Raw genomic sequence first — 14,216 nt, forward strand, 5'->3', positions numbered from 1 at the left:
AGCGGAAGACCAACACAAGTGAATCACTCCTTTGCTGGCACCTTCCTCCCCTGATTTGTTTTATTCTGCTGCATTAAAACTCTTCCCCTCCATTCCCCCACCTCTTTTTCCATGGCCCTTACTGAAGATCTGTAAACATAAGTTCAGGGAAGAGTAGTCCTTACGATGGCAATGCATCTTTAATCTTCATGTGAGAGATGTCATTGTAGAGAGCTATTGAGACAACCTCCTCCATGGGACAGATGAGTCCATATTCTTCACAGCCATTCTCAATTACCAGAGGATCAGACTTATGTGGGTCAAACATGATATTGTTGGGAGTTACTATCATGACTCCTCCAACTACACCCTAAAATAGGAGAAGGAAGAGTTAGAAGATTACATGTAATTCACTTATCATTTGGTATTGGATTTTAGGCAACTATCCTAAAAAGAAAAAAAACCTCTCTTGTGCCTCTTTATACCCCGTCATGCAATGTTTGCTAACAAAACATTTTGGTTTCCAATTGCATCAAGCCTGACATTGTAAGGAGAACAAATTAAAAAATGGCTTAGTAACACCAAAGTTCCTGGCTGATAAGGAAGAACATCCCAACTATTCAACTTTCAGTGCTGGCTGCTACAAGCTAAAACCGCAGATTGTTAATCAATCAAACCTCAGACAAAATAGAGTAGTGGATTTAAGAAAAAAAAAAAAAAAAAAGGTTCCATTTTATTCTAGATACAGCCACCTTCATTTGATACATGAATTTATATGCAGCCAGCACACCTGAAGGCAGTCTTACTCATGGAAATGTCAAGGTTACTATGCTAAACTAGATTATAGGTCCCCGTGATATACTCTACCAGAGGTACACGCAAAAAACTTCTTTATATAGGGACCTGTTATGAAACAGCTTCTCCTTGATCTAGAAGCAGCTTCTACCACTGACCCAAGCAGATTTTGCACAGCTGTAGAAGACTTATTTAATTCTTCAAAACGTGCTCTAGCCATGGATTCAATAACGCATCAGCCATTATTCAGCATCCAACCCATGGCAACTGACATTTTTCAAGGTTTACAAAGGAGATTTCCATTGTCTTTCTCCTGCACCCTCTCTTCCAGACAAGCTACAAAATTCACCAGACCAACTCAGAAGCTCTGTGTAAATCATGACATCTGACAAATAGGAGCCACCCATCAACAGGAATGACCTACACTGTAGGTACTATTAATTATGCAAGGTCATCTGCAAGGCAAGCCAAGGAAGGCTAACAAATAGGCAGGTAAAGGACCACAAGCTTGGTTTGTTTTTTTTTCAAATCGGGGAGATGCCAAGCTGATGGCTTGGCACTGGCGAGTGAGTGCATGTGTGCCTGCTCCTTTGGAAAGCAAAGTCTGTATGTATTTCCCACTTGTTTCTCCTGTATGACTGATGTACACGTGCCTGGTTTGTGTTTGGATGAAAAAAATCAAAATCACGTGCAGAGGCTCCTCCCACAGGTACGTAACTCTAGTTAACTAGAAGAGCAATATATCAGTAGGCTGTACTTCCTACCCAGCCACTGCAGGAAGCAAGGCAACAAGGGATTTTAGCTACACTGGCAAAGAAGCCATCCCCCTTTTGATTGTTCTGACTGCAAATTACTTTTTCAGTCCTGCAGCCATAAAATTGGCAATCTGTATCCTCTGCACCTAGCGAGCACCACATAACAAAGCCACAGTATTGCCCTAATTTACATGCGAGACATCAAGTAGTCCTTTATTACTTTCTACAAAATAGCAGACTGAAAAATTGCAGAGTGGTTAAATACAGTCTACATCCACTCGATGCAAAAAGAAGCCAAAAACCGTAGCTGTAAACACATCCATCTTACAAAAGTCAGGACTAAGGGAAAAATATGTTTAAACTACAATGGTTAGCATCTCCAGTGCTATATATTCCAGAGAACTTGAAAATCCAAACATGCAGACATTTAACTGAAACCAGTCAACAAGAGCAGATAAATCAAAGTAGACAGTTCAAGAAGACAGTGTCTTGCAACCTTGAGAAGAAGAGGGTTAAAATACTGCCCAAGCTTTGTGCCTTCACTTCTAAAACAGCTGCTGTAAAATTTAGGGTTGCAGTCCCAGTGGGAACACATATGTTAGAAGAATGCTTGCAAGAAGAAAGAAAAAAAAAAAGGTTGTATCATGCAATATTTATCTTTTTATTAGGGTTTGCATGACATTCATTAGCAAGTGCAGAAGCAAGATGGACATATTTGGAAACACTGCTTTGGAAACAGTTAAAATTTAGCTTAAAGTCATAAATGAAATAGATAGGCATGTGGTCGTTTTATAAAGCTGTTGCACAATTTGATGGAACTGGACAACTAATCTTGACACGTCTTAACTCTAAAGTGCAGTTTTCTCTGTGTATCTAGCAATACACTCTTAAACAGATAATTCTGGTATGACACGGTAAGGGAATGAAGATGGGTAGAAGAGCTATTCTTTCATAAAGCAATTATCATAACAGATTAAACAATTGAAAGAACAAAATGATACAGCGTATTACCATGGTACCAATAAACACAGCAGTGATAGATAAAGCCATCATAACATTTATGTTCTTCACAAACATGGAGCACGTTTGACTCCCTCAGTATTCATCTCTCACTTAGCCAAACAGATTTTGCTTTTAAAGAATCTCAAACAATGCCCAAAAGCCACGTTTCACCTACCTTACCATCTGTGAAGTAACGACAATTCATTTTTAAAAATTTAACAACCACAGGCTCATCCTCTTCTGAAGTAGAAGACAGGACTCTCTCAACTGGTTTGAAGGCCTTTCTTGCCAAATCAGCATCCTTAAAAAAGAAAAAGTTCAGTGCAGAGCAACAGCACCAGAATCATATACTTTTAGATTTTGGGCAACTAGAAGTCCAGGCTTGACCAACTATTTTCTTTTTGCTTAAAGAGGAAAAGTGGTGGTCATGTATGTATGTACACTTCTTGCAGTATCCTGTATGGAAGAAAAACCTCATAACATTACAATAAACCTCCATACAAATAACAGGCAAGAAATTAAAAAATGGCAAGGCAAGCCAGCTCTCCTACCTAATGAGGTAGTCTCATCAAGAGAGGGCCAGTACTGCCACCTCACCTACACTGAAGACCTCTGCACACAGAGCACTGGTGTGATTCCCCATGCAGGTGGCACACAGGCATAAAACTAAGGTTAAACACAGTTATTCACTCCAGGCTTCTCTCCACTTTCCTTTTGAAATTTGAAATGTCTAATTGCTTTAACATCAGCAGGTGGACAGCTAAACTGCCTAAAACTACTATGTAAAATCATCACGGCCAATCACCCTTCTACGGAAGATGAAAGATCAGCTATTCCAAGGCCTTTCACAAAGATTAAATCCCTCAACCTTGTCTATATAAGACAACTCTATATATGGGTACCACCATAATATGCTTAACTAAAAAGAAACTGACTGCTCAGACTAAATTAACAGGCTCCGTGCTCAAGGATCCCAATGCAGGATCAAGGCTCTGGACTGCAGAGCAGCATAGAAATCTCCAGGGTGAAACACTAAATAATTCTTCATATTTAACTTTCTGCTCTTTAAAAACTATACACTATACCATTTTCAACCGCTTTGATAGACTCTGGGCCCAACAGAACTTGTACTGGGTTTCTACGCTCAGACAGAATTCCCTTAATTTGGAATATTTTAAAGAGATGGTAAATTTTATAGTACAGCAAATTAATGTTACTCAATACACTACACACAAGGTCTGAACTGTAACCTCAAAAACCTGTTATTTATACAGCCTTGAATCTCAGCTTCAGAATCAGAAATTATTTTGTGAACAGTGAACCAATGTTTGACTTACAGGGAGTTTATCATATTCAGCATCTGATGATGAAGGAGAAACGGGAGCACCAGGACTGAAAGAAGACAGCCTTGCAGCGCTTGTCTCTGGCACAAAGAGAATCTAAATACAAACATGTATGTCAAAACAGTGAGACACAAGCTTTAAAAAGTAATTCACTATAAATATTATGTTCTACTAGAAAGACAACCCAATATGGATCACTCGTGATTGCAATGCACTCCTTAACAACTACTTATTCTAGAGTCCTTCTTCATAGGTGGTGATGGCGGGGCACGTGCAGGTCTAATTAATCACAGGATCTACCTCTACATTTTGTTTTGCAGCACAGGCAAGAAAATAAAACATTTTCCATAGAATGAGAACCTCCTTTTTTTTTTTTCCCCCAAATTTACAATCCCAGGTTGTTGTGCGACTATCACAACTACAGAAAAAGTAACTGTAAAATGACTATTAATAGTCATTAACTTCTAATAGGAAACTCTGGCCCAAAGAGAAGGCCACTGCTGAAGATGGGGGATTTTTAGTGCTAGAAGTTTATAACACTCCACTATAGGTTGTCTGTTTCCAAAAACATACTTGCCTCTCCAAATTTAAGAAAATACTCTTTATATGAACCAGCATTTTAGCATCATGTACTACATTTAAAAGAAAAAAGAACAACTTACACAAATACAAGTGTATATAAAAATAAAATGCTCTGTTTGAATTTTCACATTCCCTCACAGTGAACATCCCAGACTTTTAGTACAGCAGTATTAAAATTGCAGTACAGCTTTGGACCTCCACCCCAATAAAAACAGAGTCATTTGTTGCAAGTGTCAGAGCAAAGATAGATACTTCTATAGTTAAAAAAATGTTCACAGTTTAGTTTTAAACTAAGAATGTTCAGAAAAATAAAACCATTTTCCTTATCTCAGCTTTTGTCTGCTGGGTATTCTTAGGCAAGTCACGCCATCTCTTTGTGCCCCAGTTTCCCCATGTGCAGATCAGGACACTTCAATCTCTTAATGTCTGTGAAGCAGAAGTAGAGATCTGCTCTTCATGAACCAGGTGTTAGCCTTCACATTTGCATTTCCATTACTTGACTCTCCTCAAAACAGGTTATCTCCATTTATTTCTCATCTTACAGAAGACTGACTCATCCCCAACGTAACGGCAAAGAGCCATTTCAATTACTGTATCTAACTCTCTAATGCTTTAATGTATTATATATAGCATTTATCTAGGCTTCCCAAGAACTCAACTCTCTTGCAACAGCTACATTACCCTCTTGAGCTTCCCAGTCATCTTTAAGCTTTACTGCCAGTAAATAAATAACAAGAGTCAGATATGGCAATTACAAAGCTCCCCCCGCACTCCAGGTAACGATCTAGTGAGTTCCCCTTTGAGGGATTTAAATTACTGTCCATTATCCTTGTATATAAGTACCTAAAAGATATGTGAAAGTAGTAAAAAGCTTTTAAATACATAGCAAATAATCAGGTTTCAGGTATTAAAAAAACATAAAAGATTTACCTGGCCTGGCACAATCGTCTGCGTGAAAAGCTTATTGAGCTCCACAAGCTTGTTTGGGGTGATGTTAAACTTTAATGCTATGCTGTTTATGGTGTCCTGATTTCCAGCCTGAAGAAAGAGTTGAAGCTTAAGATACCACAGTGAACACATTCAGCACACTAGCTGAACTAAAACCATCTAACAGACTGTTTGCAGAGAGTAAATTTGATGATCTCAACACACCCTCTGTTTAATAGCTTACATGATAAGCCAGTATCAATAAAAAGAAAAAATATTCTCTCATACTATACAGTAGATAAAATGGAGAGGTGTTACAGATGTCCCTCTCCTTTTCTCACAAAACTTTAAAGCAGCACCACCTTATTTCGAACTGGTCTGGCAGCTGGGGAAAGGACACACACTGGAAAGTTCATTACACCTTCAGCAGTCGCAGCACATCAGGCATTTGTGCTGTTCCCAGCTGGGACGCTCGCCTTCCACAGTCGCTCTGCATGACAGAGAGGGGGGTGCAGCCCCCGTTCAGGGACCTGGCTGGCTCACACAAAGACTTTTTGGGCAGAACTAGTCCTCTGAGCCGCTGCGGCAGCACACTGCTGCCCTGCTCCGGCTTAGAGAAAGGGGTCTCACATCATCTTGAGACCGAGCATAGGCCAACCACTTGATGACCTAAGCAATGCTGTGGAATAGAAGTATTTTTCAGAATAACGAAACCGATTCTCTACTAAAGGGCCACAGTGGAGAAGTAAAAATAGAACTGTCAGCTGTGAGAAGAGGCAGAAGACCTGGGTTGAACAGTGGCTCAGGATGTGAGCCTAGCTCTCCCCATACAACGATATTTGGAGCAATCCTTATTGAGATAAGTACAAACTGCAGCCAGTATTCACTTAGTGCTTTGAGCTTTGTGCCACTGGCTCCCTGTCGGCCTCAACAACCCCACTTTCAAAAAGCAGACAGGAACAAACCAAACAGCAATACTTACAGTATATTCTATGGTACCATGGGGTTTCTGAGAAACCATTTTTTTCTCTTTCTTTTCATTGCTTTTGTTTTGATTGTCATCTAAAGAGAAAAAAAATTATTCAAGTAATTGACTTTCAAGATGTTTACCTATCAACATGTTTTGAAAGAGAGCTACAGGATGTGCAAATCGCAGCTGTGAACAGGAACAAGAGAACACATCAAAAATATCTGTTAGGCCTTAAAATTGCATTGCAAGGCAAGCAAAACTTCATCAAGTACAGCAGGTTTAGTAATCATTCAGGAACTCCGCAAGAGTAACGTATACACGATACCATATCAACTCAGAACTGCTCCCATGTTTTTCTCTGTGATTCCTACGCATTCACCTGTCAGATACAAGTGCTTTGTGTGATGAGCTGCTGTCAAGGCTGAGGTAGAAACCAGCAGATGAATGTATGTGCTGCTACTGCATCGGTGCGACCACAACAAATACTGGTTAACCACCACTTCACCACCGGTACGTCAAATTTTAAAACTCTGAGGGTAAAAGCATGGCAAGAGTCCTGCAAAACACGCACGGATACAGAATACAGTCAAGCATCAGAAAGCATAAAAGCTTGTTCAGAAGACATCTTCCGTCAGCTGCAGTTCGCAAAACTCACTGCACTTGCAGAAGAAAACCCTTGCAGGACCCGAAAGGCACAGGTGAGCTCTCAGCAGCGTGAGCAGGGTAGCTATTTCCAGTTCCTACCGCAGCAGAGGGTGCGGGAAGCCAAGGATCGAGGCGGACGCCAGCTGCCCAGCCAGCCCCAGCCCCACGTACCTGGCGGAGGCGAGGGTGACACGCAGCCCCAGCTCCACGAGCGGGGCCGGGACACGGAGAGGCCGCGCATGGTTGCCCCGCTTGTCCAGCCTGCTCGGCCCCGGCCCCTCGGAAAAGTCCTGCTGCCTCCGTCAGGGTGCTGCAGCCCAGCTGAGATGGGGAGAGGCGAGATGGCGAGGCAGGGCTGGGCCCAGCAAAACCAGCAGCCGGGGCCAGGAGCAGGGAGACGCTGCCCTCCCGGGGGGAGCGATCCCGCAGCCCAAGCCGGCAGCTCCGGGAGGAGATCGGGGAGGAAAGGACGGGGAATGGCAGCGCAGGGCTTCTGGCTCGCATTCGGGGTTTGCTGCAGCCTTTGCTATTTCCAGAGAGCCAGAGGCAGGTAGTAAAAAGAAGGGCGAGGACTCGCCTGCCCCACTGTAATGTACACAAGAAGAAAGGAGGGGCCCACATGCTGCACCTGAGCCTTCCGCCCGCCCGTTTCCACAGCGAGATTAATGCCGGGGGGCTGCCTCGGCGTCCTCCAGAGGCTGCACGGTCAGAGACCATCTCCTTCAGCCAAGAGCGACTCACGAGACCCCTGAAGATACACCCGGGCGTTATGCCGGCGCACCTCACCCACTACCTGCCAGGGATGCAGTCATAAGAAGTGCCATGGTGAGCGATACGACAGACAGCAAAGGCGTTCTTCCCACCGGATAGTAGAGGTGGAAAGCATACAGGGACTAAACACACACAGTTTAAGTGGATGTGGATAGTACACGTGGCATGAAGGGCAGAAGTAGGAAGAGAAGGTCAGGAAGATGCTGACTTTTCCCTGTTAGCATTTTGGAACAGAGCATCACTCAGACATTTCATCTCCGAGACTGGAGACGCACAGTACCACTTTTAAAATCAGCGTTCTTGCTGCCTTTTTCTGACCAGTTATATTTCCCCCATTGTCACACCATCTTCCTCAGATCAAAGTCAAAGTAGTCTATGGTGAAGGATGGAAAAACCGGTAATGACAACGTTAGCAGGGCATAGTATTAAACCATCAGAAACACAATGCCATTACGACAGACAAAGAAGCGGCAAATACTGGATGTTTCCTTAATCCATTATTTATGTACAGCTGCCAATATGGACACAATCCTGCCTGAAGAAACCCCCTCAACTAACAACAAGTGAGTTCACGCTATTTTGCGCTACTCAGGAGATGCCACTTCAACTACTCCAGGATAACTAGAACTATGTATCATACCCACGCAGGCAAACTACCTAAGCTGCCTGCGACCTATCACTGGAGAGAGACAAGAAAGGTTTATAGGTAGGCTTCATCTTCTAGTAAATCATTTGGTCTAGCTGGAAAAAGTAGCAAAGTTTTCAGATGTATTAACTCCTGCTTAGCTCTGAAACAGCACACAAATCAGGAAACAGTTAAGAACAACTATTTCATACTAACTAGACATGCACTGGTAAGACCTTGGTGTGGGTGGGGGCAATAAAAATGAAGTAGCCCAGAGAGATGACAGAGAGAGAGAGAAAGATTTTGTTCCTGCTGAATGTGAAACAGTTAAGTCTGTGTGTGTATGTGAGAAATAACAATATGCAATAAAAGCAGTTTCTCTGCAAGGCTTATGATGTTTGGTATTAGCTAAACATTTTTGTTCCAAAACTTTGTCTTTGGAAGGTGGGATGGCGACTGAGAGCTGACAGCAACCACCATGCCACCGTGGCACAGGACCACAAAATACTCTAGCAGTTTGGACAACTTTCTCCTCTACAGCTTCCTACCTGGGAAGGGATGTTCCTCTCTCCCTCATCTCTCTCCCCGCCTCCCTTGTGAAATACACTGGATTTTTCAGGTCCTCCTAACTGCATAGGCTGCAAAGTTTGGAGATTAAAAAATACTATCCAGTGAAAAGTTATAACCTGAAATACGCTCTAGTTCTTGGCCGACAGGAATGTGGGTCTGTTTGTTTAGTAGGGTCCCCAACACACCGTGGTGCAATACAAAAGAGTGAGTTAGATATTCACACATAGTTGAAAACCCAAAACTGTACAGGCAAGTAGAAGAGCAAAAGTTCAGAAGACAAGCCACGTTTAGACTAAACATAAAATGGTCCTTCTTTTGCCAATAAAGGTTAATAAATCCTAAATAAGCCCAACAATTAGACAACTTGCTTTTCTTTCACACCTATGTGCAAGAATATATGTTATATAGCCTGTTTAGCTAAAGGCTAAAAGCAGTCACAGTCTGTGAACCTACCTGTCTTCTGAAACCAAATTCTGACGCTTCTTGTTTGGATAGTTTTTTCTTTTCTGCCCTGCCCCCAAACCCCTGCCCCCCCTTTTTTTTAAATCCCACCTGCAAGGAGTTCTGGACACTGTCCTTACACTGAGCATAACTACTTGGCAGGCTTTGGCAATTCCAAACCGCATCGTATCACTTTGAATAGTGGAAAGTCTTAATTAGTCTACGTTTTTTAATTGTGCATATACAGATTTAAAATCATAAATTAAAAAATTCAGACCTTCAGAGGAAAAAATTCCAATAAATCCATTAAATCTAACAGGTACTGCTAACCCCACTTACTGTACACGTAGCGAGGCCAAGATCACAAATTATGCTCTACATGAATGGTTACAGCGGAGGGGGTGGAAAGCCTGGCAAACCAAACAAAACACCACAATATACTATTTCCCCAGTTCCCTTATTCTCTCTCATTTTTCCTTCAGGAAGCCAAACATTTTCTGACATGATCTGAAGGCAGTTAGCTCTAGTAGTAGTCCCAAGGGCACCCAGAACACATGCAGGCATGATGGAGTCCTCGGTAACCACACCTCTTTCAGACAGAACTAGATGGAAGAGCTGCACCTCTCCACAGGCTTTAAAATAAATGCCACTGGCTACTTTTTGAACTTGGACATTTGTTTAGTGGTGAAGTGACTCACGGTTCTGGCTCCCAAGTTTTCCTGCACTGCACGTACACTGAAGATGGGATCGTACAGCCACGAGAACTGACTAGGTGTTAATGCAAATTCAATCACACTGCATTTTTAGGAAAAGGGCAGAGTGGGTGGACTGAACCTCTCTGTGATTTCAGGAAACATGTAAAGTAAGAATTATATAAAAATAGTAAAATCAATAAGCAATGAGAAGAAGAATGCCAAGTGAGAACAGGCAAGAAAATACAGGCCTACTGAAAACAGACAGGTTTAAAATAGGAATTTTTCTGCCCTTATTGATATATTTATACCTAACTCAGTTTCATAGCAGACTGTTCCTATTTCATTTTGCAATGCTACGGGAAACCTTACAAAAAAGAGTTACCTAGTAATAATTTGGAAAACAACTATTGAAGGAGTATGACAAAGAGGTCAATCAGTTTATCATCCAAAAGACCTTGACACATGATAGGAGAATTACACCTCTGCAACTATGTAAATAGCTGTGTAAGTAGATAGAATAGGTCAAGAAGCATCAACAGAATCCCAGGCTGCTCACACTGACATACCACAGGCCACTGCAAGACAATACCATCCCCACCAATGTTCCAGACTAACCTGCCCCCAGCCAAAATCAGCGTGAGGTTTTGCAGTGCTGGCAGTGACAGCTGAACCTGCCTGACAGTTCCTGAGCCATCAGGCTGATGTCTGGTAATGCTAGCAGTAATGCTGAAATAAACAAGGGGCCAAAGGACTGACCACTTCCCACAGCAGGTAAACAAACTCAGTAGCCTGAGAGAATAGAGGTAATGGCATACTTGGACCAAAAGTCCATTTTACTCATTAATCTCTGTCTTACCAAACACTTAGATGGCATGTAAATAGAGAAATCTTTCCCCTGACTAGCCCCCTTGGCTTCTAGAAATCATGGATTTCCCAGGGTGGAAGAGCAGCATCCACTAACCTGCCTAGTCCCTTCAAGACCTCCACGCTGGTCCTATGCCAATGAACCCCACAGTACCATGATGTGCTACATAAAGTAGTGCTTCCTTTCTTGTACTTTATGCTCGATTAATTTCATTGAGCATCCTAATTAATGTTATTTTAAGGGTGAACAAATAAATAGTCCTTATTCACCTTCTGCATACCATTCACAATGTCACAGATTTCCAACATCTTCTCTTAGTTATTTCACTTTTTCAGATTGACTAATACTAGCATACTTTAGACTCCTTCCTATTTCTCTGATCACAGGCTGTCCTTCTCATTAGTTTTTCTTCTCCTACTATATCTTTTTTGTGATGGAGGAAGGAGAACCAAATGCAGATTTTAAGATGCAAAAAACCCATTCATTTCTGCAATGACATAATGAGGGTTCCCTTAAGACTGTAAGATACTAGTCATATTTTTCCACATCGCTGAGTACGTCACTGCTGGTTTAGGAAATTCCAGTCTCTATGTGGAATGAGACTGTCTCTATGACAGACTTGTTAGAAGAAATAAAACTATATTACTACAGTCTAGCCAAGCACTAGGACCAAGAAGTGAAAACCTGAAGGCAGCTTACAAGAATCTGAAATGCAATAAATTCAGGGGAGAACAGTTATCACTTGGAGTAACCTTATCAGAGTACTGATAAGAAATTAAGCAAATAAGGCTTCCTGGGGTAGTTCCCTTATCAGTGAATGAGGCCTGATACCAACTATCTTGACAGAGATGGAGTACAATAAGTATCACTTAAGTCATTCTAGAGAGATGCTGAGACCTCAAGAATATGAAAGTCCTGCTTGGGCTGGTAGAGGAGGAAGGAGGAAGACAAAACAGTTTATCTGAACAATTTTTTCCATTTCTACTTTCTAGACTAACATTTTAATAACTTTCAGCAATGCTGTTATGTACAGGATGATTTAATCGCATCTCCACAAGCACCTTTCTGGCTCTTCTCATGGCTCTCAAAGTAAACTGAACAGTGTTCACATCAAAATTATTACTTTTAAATAAAAAGTCTTTCTTTCAACTCCTGTCAAGCGTGGGTGAACCCCACCACTGCAGAGGCCAGACCCCTGTTTTGGGACACCCTCCACCCACTCTGACATTCCAGCACTTACCAGAGGCTGCAGCAGCCTTCTAGGAAGAGACATTTTCCCAGCACCATTCCCTCCTCTAGCCATCTGCAGCGGCTGGGGTGCACACCCATCAAAAGGTTTTTTGGCCACCTGATCAGACCTACCTCCCTGAGGAAATGGCAGCAAGGTAGACACAAACACTCCCTGCCCAGATTGCGTAGTGGAGTGCTACCATGTTAAGAGAAGAAAAAGAAACAAAACCAAACAAAAAAACCCCACAACATCCCCACCATCTCAGGCGTTTGTTCTTCTGTTCTGCTTCCCACTTTTCCCACAGCCTCCTGCCAAGCCCTCACCTTTACGTCTGCATATTTTCCTCTACTGAATCATATTATCATTTGGCTTCCCCTCCTCTACTGCTGAAATCACTTGAAACAAAAAGGCAGCTGCTAGCCATCACGACCACACGTGCCCCTTCATCAAACTTCTCCTGCCATAGGAGAATAGCAATTCCCTGATCAATACAAATCCAGGCACAGGACTCTGAAATATCTATGCCTTGAACAACTTTTCTCTGTTCTCAATAAATATTGATTGTGATTCTCCACTAGTTATTTTCCAAGCAAGTCTTTCAAAGGAATAAGGAGATCACCAAAAAATACAGGGCCCCAACAAAAATGACAAGCAGTTCAAAGAACTGATATAAAAAAGGTAGTAACTCCTTCTGTTATAAATGGAGAAGGTATTTTAAGGCAGATTTAAATAAGAATTTGGCTATTGATATTCATGCAATATTCATATACTGCAGCTTCTACATAAAAAACCGCAAATATTTTCAAGGAACTTAAATTCCCTCTTTTTTTTACTCCTTCCTCCCCAAAATGCGGCTTTAGCTCCTTTGCAGAGGCACAAAGCGATGCTACATGTTACATGTTTAACAGTTTATTACCACCTGAACATGCCGCACTGAAATGCAAAGCAACCCTTTCCCACCACAGCCAAAGCAAGAAAGGACCCGTTGCCACCCTTCCCCTGCAGCCGTGCACAGGGCTGGAGGACAGACAGCACCCGTACTCGGGCAATGAGGTATTTTTGGGCAATGGGACACGCAGGGGTGCCTGAACATCCAGAAAGACCTCCAGCTGAGTGAGGGTGAAGGGCCTCCCTGCAGCAGGATTCCTCCCACCAGGAGCCTTGCAAGGAGACATTGTCCAGGGCAGCTTCACTGCTGCTTTTTTCCTGGCACTTGAACAAGGTGGACACCGAGCAGGAGACACAAGCCCTGCAGGGACAGCGCAGGGGGAATGAGCACTCATCAAGAGTGCCACGCTCCAGGCAGCTACGCATCTCTTGTGTTTAAGATGGCAAGACGTGCGCCACTGCATTCTAAGTTTCCTTTGTGATGATCTGCTTGAAAAGTAAGAGGAGGAAAGATCTAGTTTAAAAGGTCACTGAGGTTTAGGAAAAGGGTAAAAAAAACCCAAAAAACCCCAAACCAAGAAAACCCCACCACTCAATTTCAGAGGGAGGTCAAGAGGAAAATTTGACACATTATTGTAGAGAAACAGTGAGATGCAGCCAACAGCCCAGAGCTTTAGCTCTAAATGTCAGCTGGAAAACAATATGGCAGCAGTTGAAATGTACTGAAACTTAAGAGTACTGCTGAAGCAGCGTGTCGCTGGGCACCCAGGAAGAAGCACTGAAGAGGGGTGGCTAGAACTAGAAGACTCTTTATATTGAACAGTACGGTCAGAAAAGAAGTTTAAAGGAGAGGATGCGCAGTGCTGTGAGCAGGGAGGACGTGCAGAGGGTATCCAGCAAAGGCAGAGGGTTTCCAGCGTGCGCTGTAGGTGCTGTCTGAAGACACAGGAAGGATTCAGATGAACCAATAACTTTGTATCAGACAGAGAACAGACATACTTCTGTGGGTAGAGACCAGTAGTTAAGAAATAGGTCATGGTAATGTAAGCATCATGGAATTACAAGTTATACGTCCTAACAGCAGAGTTAATCTTGCTCCTATTACATTTCAGACATTTTATAGAGTGCTTTT

At 42.5% G+C, this 14,216-nt stretch overlaps 1 protein-coding gene across 5 annotated transcripts in view; it reads right to left on the reverse strand.

Annotated features, from left to right (window-relative positions):
• NCOA7 (nuclear receptor coactivator 7) overlaps positions 1-14,216 on the reverse strand; it is a 98,709-nt gene that overhangs the window by 25,031 nt on the left and 59,462 nt on the right. For all 5 annotated transcript variants that reach the window (XM_030038040.2, XM_030038054.2, XM_030038022.2 and 2 more), the window contains exons 4-8: positions 6,366-6,445; positions 5,387-5,494; positions 3,869-3,970; positions 2,707-2,832; positions 165-349 (exon numbers count right to left, since the gene is read on the reverse strand). In XM_030038040.2, the coding sequence (XP_029893900.1) occupies positions 165-349; positions 2,707-2,832; positions 3,869-3,970; positions 5,387-5,494; positions 6,366-6,445 (601 nt within the window). The remainder of the gene's footprint in view (positions 1-164; positions 350-2,706; positions 2,833-3,868; positions 3,971-5,386; positions 5,495-6,365; positions 6,446-14,216) is intronic.

Source organism: Aquila chrysaetos, chromosome 2 (assembly GCF_900496995.4).
Source record: "Aquila chrysaetos chrysaetos chromosome 2, bAquChr1.4, whole genome shotgun sequence".
In the NCBI taxonomy this organism is placed as follows: Eukaryota; Metazoa; Chordata; class Aves; order Accipitriformes; family Accipitridae; genus Aquila; species Aquila chrysaetos.